Source organism: Ischnura elegans, chromosome 10 (assembly GCF_921293095.1).
Source record: "Ischnura elegans chromosome 10, ioIscEleg1.1, whole genome shotgun sequence".
NCBI lineage: Eukaryota > Metazoa > Arthropoda > Insecta > Odonata > Coenagrionidae > Ischnura > Ischnura elegans.
Genome location: NC_060255.1, coordinates 38,522,585 through 38,549,190, shown reverse-complemented (window position 1 = coordinate 38,549,190; position 26,606 = coordinate 38,522,585). Strand labels below are relative to the sequence as shown.

The following is a 26,606-nucleotide window of genomic DNA, read 5'->3' as shown; positions in this document are numbered from 1 at the left end:
CGAAGTCAGATAATATTCAGACACTACATAATGGTAATACCCCTACTTAAGTGTTGAGTGGTAGGTAATACAAGCTCGATTATTCGTCCCACAGATGGGATTTTAAGCCGTGGTCCCCTTGACGCATTTCGTCAAAATCAGGCTAATGCAGACGCCGGGTTTCTCTCCATCCTTCCGTCCATGGCCTTCCCTGCGTGCTTTTTATCTTTTTTCTTTTATTTATATTTCCTACTTTTTGGAGGTGAACTAAGCAATCGATTAAACCAGAGCTGTCAAAGAAATATCGCCCAAAAAATCTATAACTAACGCCATCTATTAGGAAAACTAAAAAATATTTTTCCGCGTGGAAATTTAATTAATTACTTGGCGCACAATGGAACAAAAGTTTCAAATGCCTGATAATTGAATACTGTATTGTCATCAGAAGCAAGCAAGTGTGGCAATTTTCAATCAGATCCGACAATTGAAAGAAGGTTAAAAATCAATTACAAAATGTCATCGATGAAACAGACATACTGACGAAGTCATTTGAAAAAAAGTGTGTGAAAAAATTGGTCATGATCCCGCAAAAGATGAAACGTCAAAACAGTACATAAATGGTGGGGCCACAAATATGTGTTGAGTTAGGGTTTTGAATTTCACTCAGCTTAAGGTTGAGAAAAATAACAGGAGCAATGAACATCTAGAAAACGATATACAACAAGAAATTCTTACTTAAACTGTAAAAAAAACTAGCATAAAAAACTGTAACAAAGCGGAATGAAGTTCCATTGAAGACCCCAAAAAAATAACCAATAAATTCGGGAAACAGAGAACAGAGCAAACTTTGATCATCATCTTCTTTGTTCATTACGTATCGATGACTTCACTGCCGTCGGCATAGGTCATCAGCCCTACGGCCGGTCACAGTTAATTTTCCATTCATTTCCGCCAGTCTATCTTTTCCTATGAATGTTTCTCTGTTTCACGCCTTTCAATTTCACTCTAAATCACACATTACACCCGAGGTCTTCATCCGTAAAAAGTCAAACGGCGGTCACAGTACAATATATCTATGACCAACACGCATTATATGAGTTTCATGATGAAACTATGGGTTACAAAAAAATTGCATGACTTCTATAAAAAAATAAGAGGATATGAAGTTGAGTATTTGAATCCTAAAACTAGAGGGAAATAGACAAACTCGAATATCTAATCCGAAAATACCTATGAGCGTAAGAAACACGCATATCTTTTTGTGATTGGGAATGTCGATTCAAGAAGTTATTTTTAAAAAGTGAGAGTACCAAATTATTTTACACAGTTTCGAAGCATTTGGCGGAAAAAAATGACCGGAGAACTAATTGACAAATTTTTGAGTGTCACGCAGATAATGGTTTAGAAAGGTGTTTAAGCGACCTTAAGGAATGGCGAAATTCCGTTTTTAACTCCAATCTTGAACCCAGCAAAGTATACGCCGACCTCTAGAATTTATCACTTAATTACTTAGCAAAGCCATAACAGGCAGTTTTAAAAAAAGGTTTTTGACTTTGATGCATGAGTATTACACGATGGGTTTCATTTTCAATTGAATTTGGTTTACAAAAATGTAATTTAAATGCCACTTCAATGAGCCTGAAAAGAATCATTTTTACATACTGTTGAGTTTATGGATAGTACCAATGGTTGGGATCACTATTTCCGTCAATTTAATAACAAACGTGAAAGTTTCGGTCCTAGAACGTGTAATCAGAGCAATTCAGCTACAGATAATTTTTGTACTGATATCTATTTAAAAAAATAGTATTCACTTTGCCGCACAGGTCTGTAAATGATACACCCTTTGACCGAGTTATATGGTGAAAGACTTTTATTTTTTCACCATTGAAGTGGGTACGTCAAATAAACCTTGAACTAATGCATTCATGTTTGATGATGTGTGATTCACGCTATATTACACAGAAGGTACCATAAAATTAATGATGAAATTATAATTTTGGGAAAAATTAAATTATAATCACTTTTCCACAAATTGAGAGCCAAGAAGACATTTTCATGGAAATCTCATCATCATTTCGACCTAAATACTCATGTTTTTTGCTCATGAATGTCAAAAGCCTCAGTGCGGGAGTTATGGGAACGTAGCAATAATGATAAACCAAGGAGTTGAACTGGTCGGCACGGAAGACACCCACGATCCCTCATTTTCGCATAATAAGGTCAGCGCCGCCGACTTCCGCGCACGAAAACCTACCCTGAAGTCTAGACCTTTTTTTTACTCGTGCGCTTCATTTCGAGAGAACAAAAAAGATTAAAAATCCGGCGTGGAATGAGATGATTAGGGAAAAGATCGGGAGCGGCGTTGCGTCTTGAATTATTTCGTAAGCGAAGCAGGGGTGCTTCAAATTCCAGTCGAAGAAAGCTGCTAGATGGTAAGAGAAGCGACGCAAAAAGGAAGGCGTTTGTTTTGGATTCCGTAGCAGAAAACATGAAGAGCAGGCAAAAGATGGAAGATGAGAATAGTTTTTATTGACAGAATTTAAGGCTTAAATGTCTTAGCACCGTGGTACAACATTCATTAAAAAGCCAGGTAAAAGAAGTTCAGTCAATAACCAGCCATAAACAACCCATTCTATTTTTTAGCATGTGCGCTCTAAGATAGGATACCATTTAATGCACATCATACACTATAATAACGGCTTAAGTAACGAATTTCTTGATAAATATTGCGATCAAAATTGTTCCATTCTATGCACCTAGCATAAAAGGAGTGTTTCAACATTTTTGTCTCAAAGTATTTTAGTTGTTGTACAAATTTTTTGTACCTGATGACGGCGGAGGTGACTCGCTGAAACGCGTCGTAGGATAATAAATACTGTGGGCATACGCAAAGTTCGTAGGAATAGAAGGAATAACAACTTTGCTATTTCCACATGGTAATTTACTGAGACCGACCATGGTTTCGTTACGCTGTGACGAAACAATGGCCGGTCTCAATAAATTATCATGTGGAAATAGCAAAGTTATTATTCCTTCCATTCCTACGATTATGGATTTCCACCAAGTTACGCCCGCTGCTATTAAATATATCAACTGCGCAAGTAACTCAATTAGGGCAAGTTGACTTTGATAATGTTATGCTGTAGCAAAACCGTGGTCGGTCTCAATAAATTACCATTTGGAAATAGCCAAGTTATTGTTCCTTCTATTCTTACGATTCTGGATTTCAACCAAATTACGTCCGCTACTACTAATTATACACAAAGTTTTTCATTTTCATATATCAGTGAAATTTGGAATTTCAAAAAGCTAGCGCAAAATCAGCTAGGTATGCCTAACCCATCGTAATTGAGACTCACAGTAAATCGAAGGTCAACTGCACTTAATTAATTCTTCATTTCCCTCATTTCGAGGAAAGGGCTTAGCTTAACTGGTACCCTCCCCTTACATGGGCTCAAACAACCAACCGACATATTTTCCATGAATAAGAACGAGTGGGTCAGCGCACGTGATCTTGGGATGGGAAGTCAGACGAACCGCTAAGATATGAACACATCATATAATGTGGGTGGCAGGGGGGATGAAAAGCTATGCGATGGGTGAAACCCTTCCTTGCCCCCTCACCCCCGCTCGCCCGTTTGACCCCAAGACATAGACCCGCGCTGACCATGCACCCATCCAGATTGATTCCCAAGCGGTCAATTGCGCAATGATACGACGTGCGTTTCACCGATGAAATAGACGGCGCCTATTAGCGAGATAAACGACCCATGCTTTCTCTAAATCACTTTTGAAAAAAAGGCCCATTCCAAGCCAATGCTACAACTCCCAAAAATAGCTAAAGGAATGATTATCACAAGCTTGCCCGCCCTGTGATTCAAACAAGGGGTTGGTAAGGAATCGTGCTCTCGTGGTGGCTATACATCGACATCTACGTAATACGCCGCAAGCTGCCTAAAAAGGCGTGTGGCAGGGGGTACTAAGACACCAACCATTTAATATAAAAAGCAAATGTTCAAACAAAATTACCCAAATGGCGTATTCAGGGGAGGATCCAGGATTTCTTTCTGGGGGGGCACAAGCAAGGCCGTATCCAGGAATTTGATCTGGGGGGCACAAGGATACCCCGTAATACAACACGAACCCAATAAGAACGGGACCGTATTAAAAATTTTGCATATTTTTTAAGGGTCTGGAGGGGGACGTGCCTCCGTGCCCTCCCCCCCCTCCTAGATCCGCCTATGGGCGGATTGGTAAACGGCTTAAAACTAATCGACATTACTTGGCGCCTGAATGTGCCCAAATATCGGTTCACATCACTTTCTCTGGGCCTTTCGAACCTCGAGGGTATTATTTGACGTGTCCGAAAGTTTCACTCGGAATTTGAAGCCGGGACCATTCGATCCATAGTCCCACAATTTACCCACCGTGCCACCACATCCACATCTACAAGCTACCCCGCAAGCCACCTAAACAGGCGTGTTGCAGGGGGTGTTAGGACACCAGCCGTTTACAATTAAAAATGAAATGCTCAAACAAGAGAACGACTAGCATTCATTAAAGTCCTATTCGGTTCGGAAAAAAACGAATTCCTATACCTATCCGTTCGGCAATATATCTCTCTTGATATATTGCTTCTGACGGACATGGAAATATAGTGGGGCTCTAATATAACGTCCTCCGTGTCGCTCTTAAAGGTATCTATTCTCAAATGCTCAAGCAATTTTAGCCTAGCGCGTAGCCCCCGAGTCTCTGGCGGCTTCGAGCCTCTTTCGCTTAACATCTGCGTAACGCATTCAGTACGCCCGCAGCTTTTTTGACGAATCTACTGTTGGCTTCTCACCCAGTGAGACAGGGATAAATTCCGGCGAATACTATTCAGAGATAGCTTTGGCGCCTGCAAGAATGCTGCGTAGAGTAGGTACATTTAAAGATTTTAAGATATCCGTTGGACGGGATGCTAAGCAATGGTCCTGTTAACGTCTTTCCTTGTGAGCAAGCCAATGCTGACACCGGATTTTTTACTTCATTTCGTTCCTACAAATGACTTAAACTTTCAATTGTCGCCTCTAAATATTGAACCAATGCCGAAGGTTATTATTCTTTATTGGGGTTACTTATTATCACTTTTATCCTTGCTATCGTTCCATAATGGCGTCTATAACTTGAAAATTGAACAGTTTTTTCTGGATTCATCAGCAATTTAAGGATCGGAAAACGTGTATTTTGTTTGGGTTACACAATAAATACTTGCGATTCGTGGATACTTGGGATTTCCGAAATATTGTTCTTTTATTTTTTACAAGATGGGATACGATTTCCCTAGTGGAATGAGTACTTGTGGGAACTGCATCTGGGGAACTAATGACCGTCGAGCAACGATGGACCTCATTATGCACTAAAAACTATTCATATACGAAGCGCATAAAATTAGGAGGAAAATTAATGCAATCAAGGATTAATATAGAATGTAGGTATGGAATTGTAAACAAGATATTTGCGTGATTAAATATCTACGTCGATAATTTTTCCGGCATTTCATACTTTCTCAGACTTCCAGGTTGCCTGAAATGTTGACATATTGGACTCACCAGCACTCTCTTAAACATTACGTAGTTTAAATACACCAAAAGATGAAGGTCGCCATGAAAACATATTTAACTTAGCCGGGATTCGAACCCGCATCTCCCGACTGCCGGTCAGGTGTGTTAACCACTTCCACCGCCATGCCATGGCGAACTTTATCCTTTGGTGTATTTAACTTTGCACCCTTGCGCGTGATTGCGCACAAAGTCACTTGTTCAATGTTAATGCAGTGCTCTGAAATTCGCCGTCGCAGACCAGCGACAAAATAAGGGTTTTTCACCCCGACAGTCGTTCAGTAAGTATGACCCTCGCCACATGTGCCACAGTGTGGACTTGTGACGTCAACATCTTGTTCGGTAAAACCCATCCCCAAGTTCATTCTGAGAAAATGGCTTGGTGATGGAACTGGTCAACACACCTGACCGTCAATCGGGAGATCCGGGTTCGAATCTCGGCTACGTCAAGTATTTTTTCATGGCGAACTTCATCCTTTGGTGTATTTAACTTTGCACCTGTACGCGTTACCGCGTACAAAGTCACTTGTTCCCGCAGTGCTTTGAAATTACGTAGTTTATTTGTTCCATCATAGAAGACGGCTCGCATAATTTCGTAGGTACTCTGGCGGAGGGTAAGCTCACGCGCAATTATGTGGCTTTTCTCATCCGAGACTTTCTACCAAAAGGAGTGGCAAGATGAAATTCAGTCTCTCAATTTCCTCCATTAGAGCCAGGATTGCTTAATTTATGACTGCCCTTTCTGCCATAATGCAACGTCTTCCTGGCTACCTAAGAGCGAAAAACTCATCAGTAGTAAATGGTCAATTATACCAACTCCTGAAACTATCTTCCATTTACTAACTGGTAGATAATAATGAATGGAAAGTCAAATAAGCTGAAAATACGTTCCATATAAAAAACATGAACACTAATAATAAGATAAGTTAAGAATATAGAGGTAAATCAGCAAAAATTAGATTAGACATAAGGAACTTGAGAAAATAATTTTGCAGCTTACACATTTTAGTTTAAATTCATGCAACTTCCAACAATAAAAAAACTAATGCTTTCCGCATATTCCAGCAATATGGTATCGTTTTCAATGGTGTCACCTATTGATACCCAAAATCGAAAAATATTACACTGAGTGTGGACAGCTAGAAAATGTCTAGCATTTAATTTAAGCCTACACTTTTTAATTTATACTCTTTAATTCTTTTGACTATATTGTCACATAAAAGGTTTTCCTGCCATTAAATTACATTGGTGCTAAATGTTGGCTCACAGTATGCGGAAAGTTCAACGATTACAAACCAAGTGAAGCCTATATGAGTAGGATATTTAGGAATTTTCATGACAACGACATCTGCAATTCTTGTGGAACTAAATAGCTAAAATATGATAAAAGCTACCTATATTTTAGATTTCCATAGAAAGAAGTCCCATGTTTGGTTGAATATTATCGCACATTCTGACGGTATTTTTAGCTATGCAACGGTCTCCTTTTTGTTGGCGTATATGATATAAAGAGGGTACATAACTTATAGTGTATCAACAAGAGTACTGAGCTGAGTCTTTTTCAGTCCACGCAATTCATAACAGAACGCGAAACAGGGGAAGAAGACTGCAGATTCATCATACAGCACGATTAATGTAACGGAAGAATGTGCAAAGTTAAGAGATTGAAGTTCTTGGCATATTCCCTACCTGTAACAGAGTATTGTTTCGATTCCGTTAAGGAAAAGATGACCTTATACTCAAAACTTACTCAATACACAAAATATACTCCTTACCTACCTCTATGGTGATATTTCTACTTACAGCGGGAAATTTAAACATGTAATTAAGAAAACAATATATCATAACTTGCATTCTGAGAATGCTTCTCTACGGAAGTGATTCCCGGACAGCAGCAAAGAAATCAAGGTTAGCGGCCTTCAAAATGTGGACAGGAAGAAAAATGAGGACAATATGGATCGACTGGGTTAGTAATGAGGATGTCCCAAGAAGAGTAGGAGAGAAGAGAGGGCTCATGAAAACCTTGATAAGAAGACGGAACAACATTATAGGCCATATCTAGAGGCATCATGGTCTGATGAGAACAATCTTGGGATAAGTAGATGGCAAGAACGGGAAAGGAAGACTTCGAATGGAATATATGGAAGGGGTAAAGAAGGGTGTGACAGAGAAGAAATACGTAGATGTGAAAAGAATAGCTGATAGGAGAACTGGGGCCGTATTCTGTATTCTGTCTTCGGTGTCCCTTCCCAGCTCACCGACAGCACATCATTCCGTACCGACGACGGTTTTCATACCGACGACGGCTAATTCAGCGATTCAGTAGGGTCGTCGGTATCAAACGAGTCGGTACGGTTCCCCCTCCTTCTCAAACAGGGAAAATCCGAATATATCCGAAGTTAGAAGTCATCTAACGTGTCTCCACCAATGAAAGAAGGGTAAAAACAAGTGAAGACTCATTGGCACAATTTGTTGCCGTCATTCTCAATCTTTTTATTTGCGGAAATTACGACTTATTGCTAGATTAAGATAATTGATATTGGATAAGTTGTTAACAATGCTTATATAATGTGTGGTAGTAATGCTGTACCTACAGAATCGAAGGAAACAATATTACAACATCACAATATAGTTTGAATGTAATGGAGATTGTTGTTGCTGGAATGAATTATTGAAACTATCCTTGAGATCGTAGTTTCTTTTAAATATTGGTTCCTTATATTGCTATTTATTCATGATTTGGTAATATAGTTGTCATTAAGTAAGTTCCGTCTAAATGTTATCAACGGAAGGTTATGCCATTGGCACCGTAGCAGACGAAAATAACATACCATGGAACGTGAACGTATACGTTTGCTTAATTGCATTACATTTGCTTTTGAATCCTATAGGATTCAAAAGCAAATGTAAATGTCATATTAGAGGAACAAGTTAGGAAATTGTTATAAAAATATGGGGCTGGGTGTAATTAAAAGAAGTGTAATGACGAGGAAATAAAGAATTTGTGATTGGGTGAAATACATAAATATGTATATAAGTTGCGCATTCCAAGTGAGATAAAATGATAATATTGCGGCAAACCTCATACTTATTAACAAATATCTTCTTTTATCGTCAAGGGAATCAATGGCTGACGATAAAATGAAATATAGTTTCCTGTTACAAATGAAAGAAACTGATACCGTTGTGGCAAACTTCATACTTAAATAAAAAGATCTTATTTCTATGCCGAGAGAAACGCCAAATGATGATTAAGTGAAATAATAGTTGCCTATTTAGAGTGAGATAAAGTGATAACATTGCGGCAAAACTCATATTTAATCAAAAATACATTTTTTATGTCAAAGGAGCAAATAAATGATGATAGAGATAAATAAAGCCTATTACAAGCGAGTGAAAGTGGTAACATAAATGAAAGTCATTATATGTAAGCAAACCTCATGTTTATTAACCAATATCTTATATTTCTGTCAAGGTAATCAATATAGATGATGACACAGTGAATTATAGAGGCGTATTCGAAGGGGCAGAAAAAGATAAAATTGCAGAAAACCTCATTATTTACTCGGTGATGAGGTAAAAACAAAATAAAACGTACAATGCGCAAACAAAAACGTTCATGAAACCCACTAGTCGGTGGCCGTACCGACACCTTTTTGCTGTCGGTACGGCTACCGACGATCTCCCGTCCTCACGTCAGTGCCGCACCGATCGGGTTCGTACAGAATCGCACCACTTCTTGCCGGGAGTCGGTGTGACGTCGCACCCGACGAATCGGTGACGCACCGATCGGTTTGGAGTTACAGAATACGGCCCCTGAATGGAGAGCTGCATCAAGCCAATCTTAGGATTGTTGACGAGTGGGGATGATGATACACAGTGAATGTTTGATGTAGAACATGCTCTTCGAACTAATGTTTTCATAAGATAGATAAACTCGACAGCAACAAGATATAATGCCTCAATGTGTTATTAATAAAAATAATAAGTAATTTTAAAAGATTCAAAATATCTGTAAAGCGCATGAATTTTACTAAAAATGGAATTATCCTGTGTTATGAAGAATGGCTGTTACATTGACATTATGCATCGGATGAATATAAAAACTTTCTCTGGAAATACAGTAAAGCTTCATAATTATAACTTTTGGGATGAATTTAAAAAAACTTAACTTGTGAGAGCTTTCGCTCTGTTAATTTTAACCTAATTCGGAAAAGTGATTTGTATATAATTGCTGACAACCCACTCGACAACGCTGTCAACATATCGTCGTTTCACACCGGTTAAGCACCTTCGGTTTGTTTGCACCAAACAAATTTTTAGCCCGCAGCAAAGTAAACACCAATTAGGTTACTTTGCTACGGGGCAGAAGTACAGAATAGCATCAAGAAATTTCATCTTGCTAAAATAAATATGCTGGAATTATGTTAAATCTGAACACTATTTGATGCAACAATATATTTTGAAAATTCATATTATGCTCAAAAAAGGCTATATGGGCTTCCAGCCGTGTTGTCTCCCTTAATTCTGCTGGAAGCCCGAATAGTCTTTTTCAAATATATTCGCCGGCAAAGCATCAGATTTCACTTCATATTATATTCTTAATTTTAACGAAGTCGGTGTAAGAAACGCCATATAAGTATGTCACTTTGCTACTTCCGAGAAAATCGAGAATAGCAATTGCTCTCAAAAAATCGATCGATGACTTCTTGACGACATAACGGTACTGAAGAAAGACTTCGAGTATTTTTTTCATGCATTTTTGCAATCTCACATTCCATTGGCGATTATAGAGGAAGAGTGAGAAGATGGTGAAATGAACCAATTCTAAGAAGGCCTTATCTGCTCAGTGACGAAAAAAGCGTTCCACGCGCCTTAACGAACGGAGGGAAACACGACATAGCCAAAAAAAGGATGTAGGAAAACCGCAGATAATTACTGTTACCTCACTCATTTACAAAATAAATGGGAAACTTAGAGGAGGGAAAAGAAGATATCTCTTGAAAAAATAAGGGTTTGCGAAATCATTTGCACGCCATCTCATTTTGGACGAGATGACGACGAAGAAATTTTTTCACATATTTTTAGCTTCTTTCAACATTTGATACTACCCCACAGTCTACCTGCATTACAAATAACTCTAAAATGTCTCTTAGATACTTCAAGTACGTCATATTATGCTTCTTAGTTTTCCTTAGTTTTTCCTCCGTTATGACGTCGTTTTTCTTGTGAAGTAACTGCAAAAATTCAGAACCACAAATGCTTTCTATTATGTGCCAAGACGATATTCTCACTTCATTGGTGTGGAATACAGTTAATTCGAACTGCGCGTTCCCATTAATTAATTGCTTTACGTACTTCGCATTGCGCGAAATATGAAACTTCAAATATATAAGACGGACTTTATGGCATAAAAGTTCGAGTTCCATTAGCTGTCTATACGCATATACGTACAGAGTAGGGATGGGCAAAAATAACCGGTTTATTATTAGGTTAACCGATTAAAAACCGGTTATTTTTATACGCTGGTTAACCTGAGTATTACGTTATTTTTTTGCATAACCGAAAAATAACCTGAGAAAAATAATCTGGCTCCCGATTCCCGCACTCTCTCGGGAACCGTTGGAACTACCCGCACTATTCGCCTTTTCCCAATGGCTGAGGTTTTTCTGCACCTCTACCGGCCATAGAGCACATTATAACCGGTTATATCTTACCGTAGCCTACGCTATTTATGCAACGTAGGCTAATGCGGGGGAAACCTATCGCTGTGGAAAGGTTTTTTCAATGGGTCTCAAGTTGAAATGGAACGAGTACTCGGTTATTTTTCGGTTATGTGGGTTATATCTAAACAACCAGCAGAAATAACCGGACGCCTGAACACTCGTGAGGAAACCATGCTGATCATCGCTGCGGTATAGGTTTTTTTCAATGCATCATAGGGGGTTCGCGGTCCCCCCAGGTAAGGGTCCCAGCGCCCCAGAATGATCGTAGCTTCCCTGAAAATTCGGGGGGGCGCCGGGACCCCCCCAGCTACAGAGCTTTAAAATTCACCGCATCAATAACAATCGGAGATAGACGTAAAAAGAAGTCTTACTCCACATACATTCAAATAGTAAACCATTAGCGTGACAATATCTAATGACTTTCGCATTCCAGAAATCGGCCTCAATTATCACAAAGCTTTTTAAATCATTGACTACGATAGAGTTTGAAAAAAAAAACATAATATAAAGAAACTTAAAATGCGTACCTCTTCCGAAAAACAGTATTAAATGCACTAAAAAGTAAAATTAATAAGCTTTTCATCACTCGAAGAATAACGCGTAAGTGTGGATTAGGTTCAGATAATACTATTGTGTTCCAATCCATATTCACCTCTCTACACTCGGTTCTTCTACACTCTTTGCCAAAAAAATCTAATCAGTGATGAAAAGCTTATTTTTTACTTTGAAGTACCTTTTACCCTTCTTTTGGGAAAAAGCTTGTTTTTTCGTCTTTATCTACTAACTCCTTTTTAATGGTAAATCATGAAATCGATAAAACCAGAGCTGTTTCAGATATTCCTGCCAAAAAATGTATAATTAATACCTTCTATTGAGTAAATTAAAAACTAATTTTCCATATGGAAACTTAGTTTATTTATTAGAGCAAAATGGAACCACATTTCAAATATCTGATTATTGAACAATATGATGGCTTAAGAAGCCAACAAGAATCCATCGATGAAGCAGGCCAAGAGACGAAGCAGGTTAAGAAAAAGCATGCGATTAGGAGACCAGTATCTTTAGTGCAATTAAAGTAACATTGATCTTATGCGTCACTGCCAGCACACGAAGATCCGTGCACATAAAAAAAGAGAGTCATCGTTATCCCAGGAGCCAAAGTGTTGTAAGCTTTAATTTCTTTATTTCAGCAGATGTTTCGCACTATTCCTGTTATCGCATACAGGAAGTTTATTTCCGTTGATACCAGTGTCTGAGTTTTCCCGACGCGCTGACTTGGGCTTCCTATCCTCGTTATCATAGTCACTACATATATAATTAGCCCTCCAATATCAACCGGATAAAAAGGAGTTGCAGGTATTATGTGAAATAATTTAAATCGGTACATTTGCCCTGGTGATACCGCATTACACTAAAAGAGCCGATCAATATTACTCAGAAAAAGATAAATTCTTCAGAAATAAGTACCTTCTAGGTCCAACAAAAAACAATTATTTTACTTTGCTACGGGGTAGATTAAAGTAAAGAATAGCATCAAGAAATTTCATCTTGCTAAAACAAATACGCTGGAATTATGCTTAGATCTAAACACTACTTGATGAAGCAAGAGATTTTGTAAAGTCATATTATGTTCTTAATTTTAACTCATCCGGTGTAAGAAACGCAATATATATCACTTTCACGAAAATGGCAAATTATTATCATCAAACTGCATTCCATGGACCGAAGGCCACAAAAAATACGTTCAACGCCATACAAAACAAGGGAATTACAGTCAAAAGTCATTAAGGTCATACAGTTTTCTAATGCGACACCAGCCTAAGCATCCTAAAAGGTTGACTTTTACTAGAATATACACGTAATTTACACATAAAAACTGATATAATATTTACATAATAGTTACCAGCATGATAAAAATATATAACTAAGGCTGGTCAACGGTACTCTTTGGCAGGTTGAAAGCTGACATTTATTTCAAATACCTTCAGCGACATGAAAATGGCGCTATATTGTTTTATATAGCTTGAATAAGTATAAATCCTTCTTTAAATAATAACCTTTAATGTCAGAGCATTATTTTACGGTTTTTTTAATGAATTGATGATATCTATGAATACAACAAAATTTCATTTGTTCTTAATAAGTTGTGGTTCGGTTGTTAACGGTTGTCCCAATACCTGGTGAGAGCCTACTTAAAAATGCAAAGATCGTAATATCCACAATGTGTGTGCCTTAATTTGAAATTTATCCTCGATGGTTTCCGTCTATCATGGGAGAACATTTTGCATAATAATATTTACGAAAAGCATTTATTTTGAATCGCGCAGTCACGAATCTAAACTCACTGCGACCAAGAAAAAAAAGATAACAATCACAGAGTCATTTCCCAATGAGCTGAAAACTTTCGCAGCCAGCCGAGCGAGTTAGCAACTAGAGATTGGTACGTTGCTCTACCACTTGTTGTAATTGAATATTGTTTCAGTAAATTAACTTTATAGATAATGTGGCAGTAAAATTTTGTAATTCTGAATACGGAGTTCTTTTTAATCGCTCTTAATCTCTTGTGTTCTCTTTTGACACACAATTATCACAAGCAGGTGCCTTGATTTTAGCTATCTCGTCATTTAGCTTCAGATTCCCACACATTCTCTCAGCTAATCAAATTTATCACGAGCATTTAAGGAGAATAATTCTCCGTAAATGACATTCCATTTATATTTATCTATCTTATCACGACCTCATGCCGTCAAAACTCTCCGACGTAATTATGAAACTTTGTTGGCAGTATCATAACGTCACTGCGAGCAACAGAACTTCTATACAGTTACGTTCTTCACGTTTCACAAGCAAGTGGTATTCTTTTGATAAATGTGGAGACCAGAGGGATAAAGATCACCAAAGAAAAGGTACGTTGTCTCATTAAATTTATTTATGATGTAAGTACTTGACATGTGGTATCATTGTGACGCCGATCCTTCAAAACACATTTGATAATGGTGTAACAGCCGAAACAGGTAGTAAAATAGAAATTTGTATAAACTTGTGGAAGAAACAAAGTGTCGTTAATTATTTAATATGGAGCCCTTCCACCACGTACGTGCTTCAAGTTTCGATTTATTTATTTATTAAATTATTCAAACACAGCCATAATGGCCTTTACATTGAATACAAAACATAAAATCTGCAGCTTTAACAAATATAAACTATAAAAAAACTATAAAAAGGATATAAAAAAGAAAAAAAAAGGGATTCAGTAGATGGCTGTTAGAAGTTGCCTCTTGAATAATCTGATGGGCATTGAAAGATCCAGGGAAGGGTGAGTACTCGAAATGGAATTGAAGGAGGTAGGGAGTCTGTAAAAAAGTGATCTCTGAGAGAGAGAAAGACGGAATTTAGGTTGGTGTAGTAGGTGGTTATTACGGACGAAGCGGGTGGGAATGTGGAGTGAAAAGAAAGGCAGCATATCTGAGGATCGGAACTTGCCATTTAAGGCATTGTAAATGAAGGAAATATCGTGGAAATTCCTTCGGGAGGATAGAGGGACCAATGATAGGGCAGACATTTCTTCAGAGCGAGAAGAATTACGGAGGTGAGGTACACGGTGTCGGACTATTGAAATAAAGAAATTAACTGGGCGTTCAAGAATTTTAAGGTTGGAGGGGCTGGCAGTGGAGTAAATAACGGAGCAGTACTCGAGGATTTAACTTCAAAACACATAAAATTTACCATTTACGCCGATGAATTTCGTGAAAATTGACTGCTACGGCTGAACCTGGGTGAGAATTCTATTAAACTAAAGTAACTAACGTGGCACGGTTTATAGTAAAATGAATTTCAATCGAGTAATACGAAATCTTATGAGCCTTCGGAGTGAGTCGTTTTTTTAATTCAAAAAGCTGTATTTCATATATTCGCTTCCTACACGGGAAATATTTAAAAAAAAATATGATTATCACATAACGAAGGAACAGTCACGTTAAGTTATATAACTTTTTTCGAATGCATTCTATTAAATTGGGCCTGGTCAATAATGGAAGCGGGCCCAGTGCTAACCATAAATAATCGAAAACGACTGCAGCCAAAAAAAAATTTTCTGGTGTTAGCTGAAGATCAGTTCGTCTTTTTATCTCCGTGATATACGACTACCAACACAGTCCATTTGGAAAATGGTTACGTGTAGTAAGGGGAAAATAAATTTTCATAGGCATAATCTGTCGACTGGTGGAGAGAAAAGTAGTTACTATTACTTATACTCCAAGAATGTTTTCCTACTGCAAACATCCCGCCTAACTATTGCTTGCGAATGGTTACGAGTAGCTAGGCGGGGATGGATTTTGGATGTGATCCTACGACTGGTGCAGGGAAAATCAGTGTGTTACTGTTACTTACACTCCAAGATTGTTTTCCAACTGTAACCATTCCGCCTATTGCTTTGAAGGGCTAAATAGCCACTTGGTCAGTCCACACTAATGAGGAAGCGACTACGTATGCGAACGACCACAGCTGTTCCCAAAATAATTCATAATCCAATTCGTGAAAATAATGAAGTTTACACATTTTTACGTTCATCAAACGATCACAAAACTCATCTAGGTAATCATATATGAGGGGGTGAGAATCCAAAGGCTACAAGTGATTTTTTTTCTTAATAGTGTTCGCTACAGAAATTGATGAATGAAATACACAAAAATTTGGTGACAAAAGAATACGATTGAGTCTCTCTTGTGTGCTTTTATCTGGTGACATTGCATTTTTAAAACGTTGTAAAAATGCAATATGTCACTAGATGTCACTTTTCGTCACCTTCTCCGGGTCAAATCTTCCTCCTCAATTTTAACCCACTTCTGGATTAGCTATCAAGTTGAAATTTTCAGGATAACGCAAAACCAGACATCATAGCAGTATTCTAACACTTGTTTTATAATTTTATCTGTATCTTGATTGTTATTAAGAATTCAAAATTAATTACGGATATTATTTCAATAAAATGCCACCAAAATACGATGGCGCTGTGTACCTTTTAATGATGGCGCTGCGATGTCTAAAAGGAACGAGAATGATAGAAAGCCATAGAAACAAATTTATTTGAATCAAATATCGTCATAAAAACGTTGATTTTTACGCAAATTCTTTTTTTATTAAAGTATCACTACCTAGCCCAACAACCCCAAACTACTTTAAAACTTAGAATACTTTTTCTCGAAACTATGAAACATCTCTTTTACACCTTTGCCTTTCATCCCCTGAAATATCATGACTATATATATATTTATAGGAATATTTCTTTCTTATTTCAGAAACCTTAGGATGAACTTCAGGGACGTCAAAAAATTATCTGAACTGAAAATTACACTACACCATTACTAAACAAAGGAAGCATAAAACACCAAGACATCCCAACGGAAGTGAAAACGAAACATTTGTATATCCCCGTGGTTGCGAACTTCATGATACAAGATGCTACGTCACCATCGATAATTACGACCGGCAGAAACCTTTTCAGTACCTTTCCTTGCATATTTTCCCTCTTAGAAAGAAATATTTTCATATTTTTTTCGCTTATTTATAACGTTTGGCACTACCCTACAGTCTTCCTCCGTTACAAATAACTAAAATGTCTCTTAAATACATAAAATACGTCATATTATGTGACATAATTTTCCTTACCTTTTCCTCCTCCACGAGCAACAACAGATTACAGAAACTCTTCGATAATCCAGAATGTGATTGTTACTTAAAAATTTTCAGGTACTCTTGCCACTGCCGAGAAAGTTTAAGCATTCAACTAGTTGACGGTGTAAACACAAGCTTGACGTTGACTTGTAATAACGGTACTGCCTCTGATCCTTACAAGTACTTCTCACAATTGCGTCTCGATGATCTTCCTTCTTTCCTCCTGTTTGTCAATGGATGTCCCCCAGCAAATGCGGAGTTTTCTTCTATTTTTCCTCTAAGTACAAAATATGATGGGTATCACGTTGGAAATACACTGAACACTCTCATTCTTAACTGTCGAGGTTTGAAAACATTTATTTTGAAAAGTCATTATCTACGAAACCTTGAAAATTTACAAACTCTTTACATATCGTGCCCATCTATTTCGACCATACCTGGTGATTTTCTACGAGACTCTTCGAAATATATCCATAATTTAACAATAAAGGAAACGGCATTAGAATACATTCCCAGAATTTTTTTCTCGCACCTGCCATCCCTTGTATCACTAAATTTAATGGATAACAAATTGAAAACTATTCCATCCCTGCACAATTTTATGTATCTTAAATCAATCGATATATCTGGAAACAACATAGGGCATTTAGAAAACGAAATATTTCTCCATACCAATAATCTGGATAGCGTAATATTAAGTAGAAATCGCCTCTCGGTGCTTCCAAAGACCTTGTACGAACTGAAAAAATTACGAAGACTAGAAGCAGAAGAAAACCGCATGAAATACGTAATTTTACAGTGCCTAGCTGATACGGAATCCATTTTTGAAATTAATTTCAGCGGCAACAACCTGCAGACATTAGAACCAAAAATGTCCTCAACAACCACTTTCAATTCCACTGAAGCTTGTGCGAATACTTCCAACGTAACAGACGCAAAATATATGGCTAATACCTTCTCCACTCCCCAAGATAATGTGATGGCAACTACCGCATCCCACTTTAAGAATAATTTCTCAGTCTCAAATAAAATCAATTCATTTCAACTCCATTTGGACTTAAGCAAAAATGAGTTGACAAGGATACCTGAAGACGCATTCTCTCACATGGAACATCTATGGAAATTAAATATTTCCTTTAATAGAATCTCTAACCTACCATCACACCTCTTTCAATCAAATAAGCGTCTTAAAACATTAGACCTGTCGAATAACCTCATTTCTAATATCTCCGAGACGTTTCTCCGTGATAATACTGAGCTTCAGTGCTTCAACATCTCCAGTAACAACATCGAAACTTTGGGGAAAAACTTCTTTGACGGACTTCTCAACTTGAGGGAAATAGATCTCAGCAATAACACAATTGAATATCTGCCTGAGACAATATTCCTTCCTCTGAAAAAAGGAAAGCACTCACTCTCTTTGAACATGAAAGAAAATCGCCTCACCTCGCTGCCAATGCTGCCACTACCTCAACTAGTAGATTTAAACCTGGCTAGGAATCGATTGACAATAATTTCTCCCGACGCGCTTACACATTTGCGAGCATTAGAGCGCATTAATCTCTCGTACAATTCCATTCAAACGACTGACGTTTCCGCATCTTCGGGTTCGGAGATGGCGGGAGAAAATCTTTTCCATGAAAATCTGAGACGCCTAAAATACGTAGATTTTTCCAACAACCGTCTCACCAAGTACCCTAACACCACAAACGTATATACGACTCTTCTTTCACTTAATTTTAGCGGAAACTTGTTGGATGAAATCTTACTACGTCGCCAAGGACGGAGAGGATTAGTTATTAAGTACCCAAATTTGCAAAGTTTTGATCTGTCGAATAACTCGCTTCGACAAGTATTTCAACAGAGAGAAAACTACTCATTGTCCATTGAAGCCAGGAAAATAATGTATTTGGATCTATCGCGGAACGGAATTTCATTTGACGGGTGCCTGGAGTACCAAACTTTAACTGAAATGTATTGCGACTCGTTTTTCAAGAGGTTGAATGCTCTTGAGGTAAGTAAAATTCTTCGCTTTTCTAACCAGTGGATTTTTGTTCAAGTGACCACTGTGGGTAGTTTCTAGAAAAAAAACTTCAGAAAAATTACAGATTATTTAAAGTAAAAAAAATCATAGAAAACAAGCGGTGAGATAAAGAGGGGAAAAAACCATTGACACTTCGGGTGTAACTAAGCTGATCAAAATTTCTGTTCGGTACCATATCCATCATAAAAACTATCCAAGGGCCGTTTTAGGGAAAATATTTGTGTGGCGTATTACTTAAAGACATATTACTTTTTTCACGTTTCAGCAAAATATGAATTAAGTAATATGATGAACTATTTCTCGAACATCATTTATTATACAGGGTGTATCAGGAGGAATCTGCAGTATTTCAGATGGGGTTAGGGGAGACAATTTTAGAGGAGACAACAAATCATTTTTTGTCCTTGAAAACACGGGGTCGAAACTCCTTATTTACTGAGCAATGGCAACGCAGACATTTTTTTATGCACTTTGCACTTATCATGACAACGGTTATTCTTGGGTGTCCAGGGGTTCGGGCTGGTGTGGTGGATAGAGTGTTGACTTCCCACCCCGTGGGCTCGGGTTCAAATCCCGGCGGTGGCAAAGAATTTTAAGAGACTACCCGATCACTGGTTGAATGTTGTGTGGAAAAAATTTCAAGGACAACACTCCGTCCGTCGGATGGGACGTTAAGCCGTGGTCCCCTTGGCGCCTTTCGTTAAGAGCAGGCTAATGTTGACGCGTGGTTTCTCACCACCCTTCCCTCATGGCGCAAATAACCTAAGCTGTCGGTCGCTGTTCGATACTCAGTATGCGTCTCCAAACTGACTTGTCCAAAGGTGGTAACTTTATAGAAATGAAAAACGCGTAAAGATGCTTAGTGGACTGTATTAACAATTGGAAAAGGTTCACATCACAGAATAGATGCTTCTCGGTTGATGTCACGCCGAACACTGCCCCCTTGTCTCTGTCTCTGAGGGTGCAGCCCTCGCACTAAATCATGTCACCCTAGGGCCGCCACCCCCGACCCCACCAAAAGCCCCTAGCCCAGTCCTCAACTCATAGATCCATCATCGACCCCCACTCACCCCAACCCTAAGGTCCAAACAGTCGCCTTCTTCAAAAATACCATGCTATTATTCTTAGGGATACAGTCTTTTTAACATTTTAATTAGTTTTATAAATTATTATTTTAGTTCAATAATTATGGTTGGACGAAAATGTGCGATTGAAATTGTCTGCAACAATTAATCTTGAGCTTAATTAAACGAGAGTTTAGATTGAGTAACAACAATAGGATTGCAAAATCTCACCCATTTTGAGACAAATCGTTTCGTACAATAATAATCGCAAATTTTCGCCCAACGTTAATAATTTCATGTCCTTAAAAATACGGAGCAATAAATAAAATACCGTAAATGCTGGATACCAAAGAAAAACCGTTTTCATGGTAACTGCAAAAAGGTTTTCAAGAGTTTGAATTCTCTAGAGATAAGTAAAATTCTTCGTTTTTCTAACCAGTGGGATTTTATTTCAAGTGGCCACTGTGGGTAGCAAAAATGCAAAAAAAACTCATTTTTATGCCCTTTGACCTTGAACAAATTTTTTTGCACACACGGGATCAATGGGGGCTTCCCAGGATATCATACGAGTGGTATCGCTAACGTACCTGTCAATTTTCAGCTTGTTGGGAATTTATGCAAGGGTTAATATCTATTTTCACCGGGCTATAATTTCACGTTTGATTTGCTCATTGTTACCATTTTGGGGATTTTCCTCTTCCCGGCCCTTCTTAAAGCCATTTAATCACCTACTAACTAGTAATTAAGGTAGCGCTAGGTCCTTGTAAGCCTTACGAATCATTTTGTTTGCCTCCTCAAGAGATTTTTTTAGTTTAGCACAAAACGTGAACTTTGCTCGATAGTCGATTCCATTGTTTCCTTGACACGGTCAGCGCGCAGAGGTTTACGATATCTAATGTCCTGCCGCTTTCAAAGCTTGGAGAGCACTAAAACTGGTGTTGTTGTAAAGCTTAGCGTTTAATTCCGCATACTCCAAGTAATTTGATCCCACTGCAACCAATTGGAGCGGCGTAGGAAATTCAATAGCATTACTTTTGGAACGCACCATCTAAGTTGCGTTAAACAACGCTAGTCTGAAGTGGCGAATAAAAATATTAAGTAGCGCAATTTTTTGTGACTTTTCTTAGATTTTTTTTCTCAAAACAGCGTCAAATATTACAGGATAGCTATCTTTTTTATTTGGCAGGTGCTGATTCTAGCCCACAACGAGATTGAAGTAATACCCGAGCACTTCGCTAAGCTGGACACTCTGCGACGCGTAGATTTCCGTCACAACAAAATCAGGATCGTCTCTTTCTACAACCTCTTCTATGTGAATGCATTTTCAGCTTCGTATTTAAATCTAAAGTCCGGAAAGAACTACGTGCCAAAGGGGGACAATTATGAGCTTCCCAATACCCGACACCTTGAGATAGACCTTCGGCACAATAAAATCGCACATGTTGACCTTCCAGATTTCAAGGTAATCAATTTTACTGACACAAATATTATATATTATATTATATATACAGTATTATTATAACATAAAAATATCCCAGGTTGGACAGAAGCACAGGACACAAAAAGATAAAAAAACACTCAGAGAACTAAATTTGCGGTGATATACATCCACCTTCCTCAGGAGTTATCTGAAGTTATCTGCAAGTGGAAATACTGCTCATACTTAAGCTAGCCAACTTAAAAGTAAACGGTTCTTAAGTAACAAGTGGCAAGCAAAAATTGTAAGATCTCCCACAGTGACCATAACAGGCCGCAGGCCTTTCTCGGGGGGGTCTGGGGTAAAGCGAGCAATCCTTATATAAGCCAAGCGCTACCTGCTAGCTAGATACTCTGCTACCTGCTAGCAGCCTGCATCTTAGCGGCGATCATAGCCTCGCACCAAGGTGGCCTCATTCGGTGGCAGCCGGAATCAGAATGTCGTCACACAAGCTTTTCCCAGCAGTCATACTTAAGCCGTCGCGTTATCGCGCGCTTGAAATTTTTCACTTTTCATTTAATCGCGAAAAATAGAGCGAAGAATAGAATCTAAAAGCGTGGAATACGTACTTTAGGAGTAATAATCTTTCGATTTAGACAGTAAACAAATAAAAGGGAACCACCCTATTGTCTTCATCAGGCTATCATGTCTAAAGGATTGTCCTACAATGTTGCTCCGTCTTTTTCCAAGGTTTTCATGTGGTTTCTCTTAATTCTTTAATAAATAACAATTCAAGTCATCCGAAAACTTTTCCAAGCTTGAAACTGCACTAAAGCTGTAGTTTTGTAATTTTTTCTCGTAGTTTGGATTATATTATTACAAAATTATCAAGCCATTATACGCGCAAACAAAGGTGCAGAAAATTTCACGAGGATTGGTTTTATTCATTAGCGAACAATCTCTGAAGTAACAAGAAAGATGAATTGAGTTAACTGAAAAAGGTGAAGAAATTTAGGAAATATAAACTCCATTTACATCAAGCATAGCAAATTCATATTCACTTAAGGCCATTCCTGAAGCAATTAATGATAATGTCTGTTACCCACCATTAACCTCTAACCTACTCACCATCTTGTATGCTCCTCACAGATTCAAAAGGTTCTACAGGGTTGCGATGTGGACAAAATGTTTGCCCACGCGACAATCCTATTGGGATACAACCCGATCACCTGCGGATGCCAAATCTACGGACTTTTACAGTACTCCCTCAAGGAGATACGTCCTGTGACAGAAGAAGAAAGATGGAGCGGAAGTAAGAACACTTTGCCAGTTACCGTGGACATTAGAGACCTCTCCTGCTGGTGAGTCATTGAGAAAATATACATGAAAATGCATTTATTTATTTTACAGTCGAAAAACAGCACAAGGCCAATTACAGAGGACTCTCAATAGCATAGAAGAAAATGAATAACTAGTGAGCAAAACGTAAACAACAATGAACAAATAATATTAAACAGTATTATCAAATAAAGAGCAAATAATACTAATAATAATCAATTACCGTGGAATTCTGAGTCCTTTAAACGATCATGGGTGTACAACCAAAGTAATACATTTACATAATCAGTAAATGAATAAAGCCTTATAGAGAATAAATAAATGAGCCGTTTATTTTGAAAGAGGCCTAACTCCATTTATCTTCAAATCGAGATATCTAAGGGTGTAAGGGCTTCAATGAATTTAAAGATATTCGAATAGGTTACTAATGAGTCATACTGATTAAGCGTATCTAAGGGTGTTAAATTTATAGTTCCTGTTAAAATAGTGGCAATTGTTAAGTGGATAATAAGCGTTATCTTATTACCAAGTTAGTTAAGTAAGAATGGAGTTAGGCCACTTTCAAAATAAACGGCTCAAACATATGCAACTAAAAATCATTAACTATGTGTACTCATAGATTGAATGGATAAGTAGAGAGATCAACAATAGGTGGAGTGAATGATAAAAATATCAAACTTCATAATTATATAATAAAACAATCCACTAAGGACAACAAATAGTAGAGTAAATGAGAGTACAACATTACAGAGAATGCAGCAATCAATTTCTATTAACATTTTATCATATTGGAGTTTATTAGATTGAAAATTTTTCTCTTAAAGCTTGCCAAGGATATACAAGTTTTCAGCTCATCCTGTAGGTATGGTGAGAATGGTAGTTAGTAGGGGGTAATGCAAAGAGTAGGGAGAATATTACGACGGAGATGGTGCGATAAAGATGAGGGATGAAAAAAAGGATCAAAATTTTGGAATGCATATTGAATAGGAGTTAATGGAATAATGGAGTCTGAATAGAAAGCCACGTTTAGAGACAGAAAAGCGGGTCGCGAAACGATTAAATAGGTCACTAGACATCGTCGTGCGCGATGGAGCATGAATCGGGAAAAGAGAAATAAGGTCAGATGATCTGTATTTGCCATTGATAATATTTTAGCATGTGCTCTCCCGATTCGCACAGATGCAAAATTGCAATTTCCACTATAATTGAATTATAACATTCACGGTTTTTTTCCAGGTTTTCACAGTCTAAATTGCGTCAAATTCAAGGCCTGTTGATAAGTCATTTCAGGAAGAAATATTGATCACATAAAAATCACTAGCCGCACGTTAACTAAAAATATAGCAAACGCGATAAACGCAGGGAATGCAAATGCAGAAATGAGAGTGCTCTTATGACGTCGCCTATCATTGGCAAAATTCAGGGCCAGATAAAGGTTGTGAGAGGGAAAATGGAGGGTGACAGGGAAGTGAAGAGGTGTCTGATTTCTCGCCAGGGTTCATGATCACTTTGGTTAACGGTCTTCCAATCACAGCCTTATGGTCTGTGTCGTCATGGCACACGGACCATGTTTGCGCTTCGAATATACGCGTGCAGATGAATGCGTGTACAGAGTCTGCGATTGACTGACCTTGAAATATGATCGACAAATCGATTTTCCTTTTGATCCGTCAATCGTAGATCTACAATCAAGTTTGAGAGGTTTTTAAGGTTTTCTGGTGAAATTCACGGCTTTTTCCAGGTATTTCACGGTAGACGAAATTCGCGGCTTATTCACGGTTTATTGGGAACCCTGAATTGCTGTTATTAGATGAAAAACCGCATTAGCCAGACTGGAACTCGAAAACGCACGGGGATATTATTGGTGTTGTGGCCATTTTCTCTATTTTCCCACCAAACCAGCTCGGGTTCAAAGCCCGGGGGAGGCAGAGATTTTTCAGAGACTGACCGATCTCTGACTTAGTTCACTAAATGATTTTAGCAGACTGTGTGGTATTCCATTATAAGGCCCGTTTCACATGGATGTGGACGGTCCGCGCTCCACGCGCGGATGAGGTTCCATTGACGTTAATGGGAGCTTACACATGAGTGCGGACCGTCCGCACGCGGAGGAGGCATCCGCGTGGCCCCTCCGCCCAGGGGATCATCCCCTGCGCCATCTTTTCACCATGCATAGTGAAAGGGAGTGGACATGCGAAAATAATAAAAACTTTCATCAGGACGAACTTCAAAAAATATGGTCACGATAGCTGCTTTTAATTTTCTTTATGCCACAATAGGGTGCACCCTAAACCTCCTTTTACGGGTTCTTATCTTCCGTTTTTTCTAACCTGGTATACAGCAATTGCTTGAAAATCACTTGGCAGTATGGCGTTCTCCTACCTACGACAAGCTGCATCAGCTGATACTGCGCCGGAGGCGGACGGATTTCGTCCGCGCCTATGTGAACAGCGGCGACCGCTCACCGTGCCCCGCGCGCGTAGCGTGGAACGCAGACCGTCCGCGTCCATGTGAAACGGGCCTAAGGTTTTTTGGGTTGTTAAATTTTACATAAACCCCTTTTTTTACATAACGCGATCCGGGTTTCGATATTTAATCATCATTTTAAGGCGTAAATTATTATGTAATTATCTTATTATTATAACCTAGTTACCAAAAGGAGGAAGAGAAATTTTGGATGAATTTTGAAATGGAACCCGGAAATCTCATAAATCCCATGGTTTGTCCCCCCTAGCCTCCGGACTGCCACCCCCTAGACCATTGCTTTCCCCCCCTAGTTATGATCCTGGGTACGCCCTTGTGTGGATTACCTGCAAACATTTCCTAAAAGTTTATCGTTACCCTTTTAAGCTAAATTACTTTTGATCAGTTTCTATCTCCTTCATTTTCCCTTTCTGTTTTTCAGGGAGCCGCTCTCAGTTCGAGGAAGAAATGTCTCAGACCCGGAAACTTGGATTCATCACCTTCTCCCCTTGTTTGGGTTATGCAGTCAGGCGGGCGCGTTGAAGAACCCTTCCAATGCGACTGGTCAGATAGCTAGCGCAGATGTCTCGTTTTCTCGCGATGCCGCGCAGCTCCGACGCCGATGGTCTCTACTGAGAGTATGGCTCGGCAACATTTAAAAATCGTGTTTCAATAATTAAGAAGTTTTAAAAAATAAATCTACCATGTATTCTAACTAGGTTTTTGGGATTTTTTTCTGGCACTAATGAGTGAATTTTAAAGTGTTTAACAAATTAATAACAGGCATGTTTTTTGTAATACCTGATTTTTTTTTCAAAAAAGAACGGTTTATTTTTTCGGTTAATCGGTCTTTCGGTTCAGATTTCGATTTTTGTTGAACATTCGAGCTTTTCATTTGAATACACATCGATTGCTCGAAAAATCGATTTTTACCGACGTTTTCCAATTTCTACCTACACTGCCTGCTGTCGCCTACGTTACCCGGCTAATCTCCTGATGAGTGATATTTTTTTCCCTATAAAATTTTGGAAATGAAATTATCAATGGAATATGCTCGCGTTTTCCAAGCGCTAAAGAAAATACGTAGAATGGCAGAGAACGCTTTTTGTAAATGCAACATAAATTATTATTCAGTAAAATTTAGAAATAACATTACTAATAATTTATTATTGATTGTAGTTTTTACAGATGAACCTATTACAATGGAAAAATTCTTTATGTTTCGTTTCTGAATGAGTAAATTATTAAGTACTATCATTGATACCATTATTATTAAATATTTTCCAATTTTTTTCCAAC

At 38.2% G+C, this 26,606-nt stretch overlaps 1 protein-coding gene across 1 annotated transcript; it reads left to right on the top strand.

The window, feature by feature from the left end:
- The first annotated feature begins 13,874 nt into the window (after positions 1–13,874).
- LOC124166777 (chaoptin-like) lies at positions 13,875–26,079 on the top strand. Its single transcript, XM_046544457.1, has 5 exons — positions 13,875–14,214; positions 16,606–18,995; positions 21,276–21,551; positions 22,656–22,867; positions 25,750–26,079. Exons 2-5 carry the CDS (start codon positions 16,923–16,925, stop codon positions 25,964–25,966), a joined length of 2,778 nt encoding a protein of 925 aa, XP_046400413.1. The 5' UTR covers positions 13,875–14,214; positions 16,606–16,922; the 3' UTR covers positions 25,967–26,079.
- Positions 26,080–26,606: the final 527 nt, after the last annotated feature.

Coding starts and splice junctions, on each gene's coding strand:
- LOC124166777 (XM_046544457.1), top strand. CDS start 16,923: ATGTCTCTTAAATACATAAAATACGTCATATTATGTGACATAATTTTC. Junction 21,552..22,655: donor TTGACCTTCCAGATTTCAAG/GTAATCAATTTT, acceptor TGCTCCTCACAG/ATTCAAAAGGTTCTACAGGG. Junction 22,868..25,749: donor ATTAGAGACCTCTCCTGCTG/GTGAGTCATTGA, acceptor TCTGTTTTTCAG/GGAGCCGCTCTCAGTTCGAG.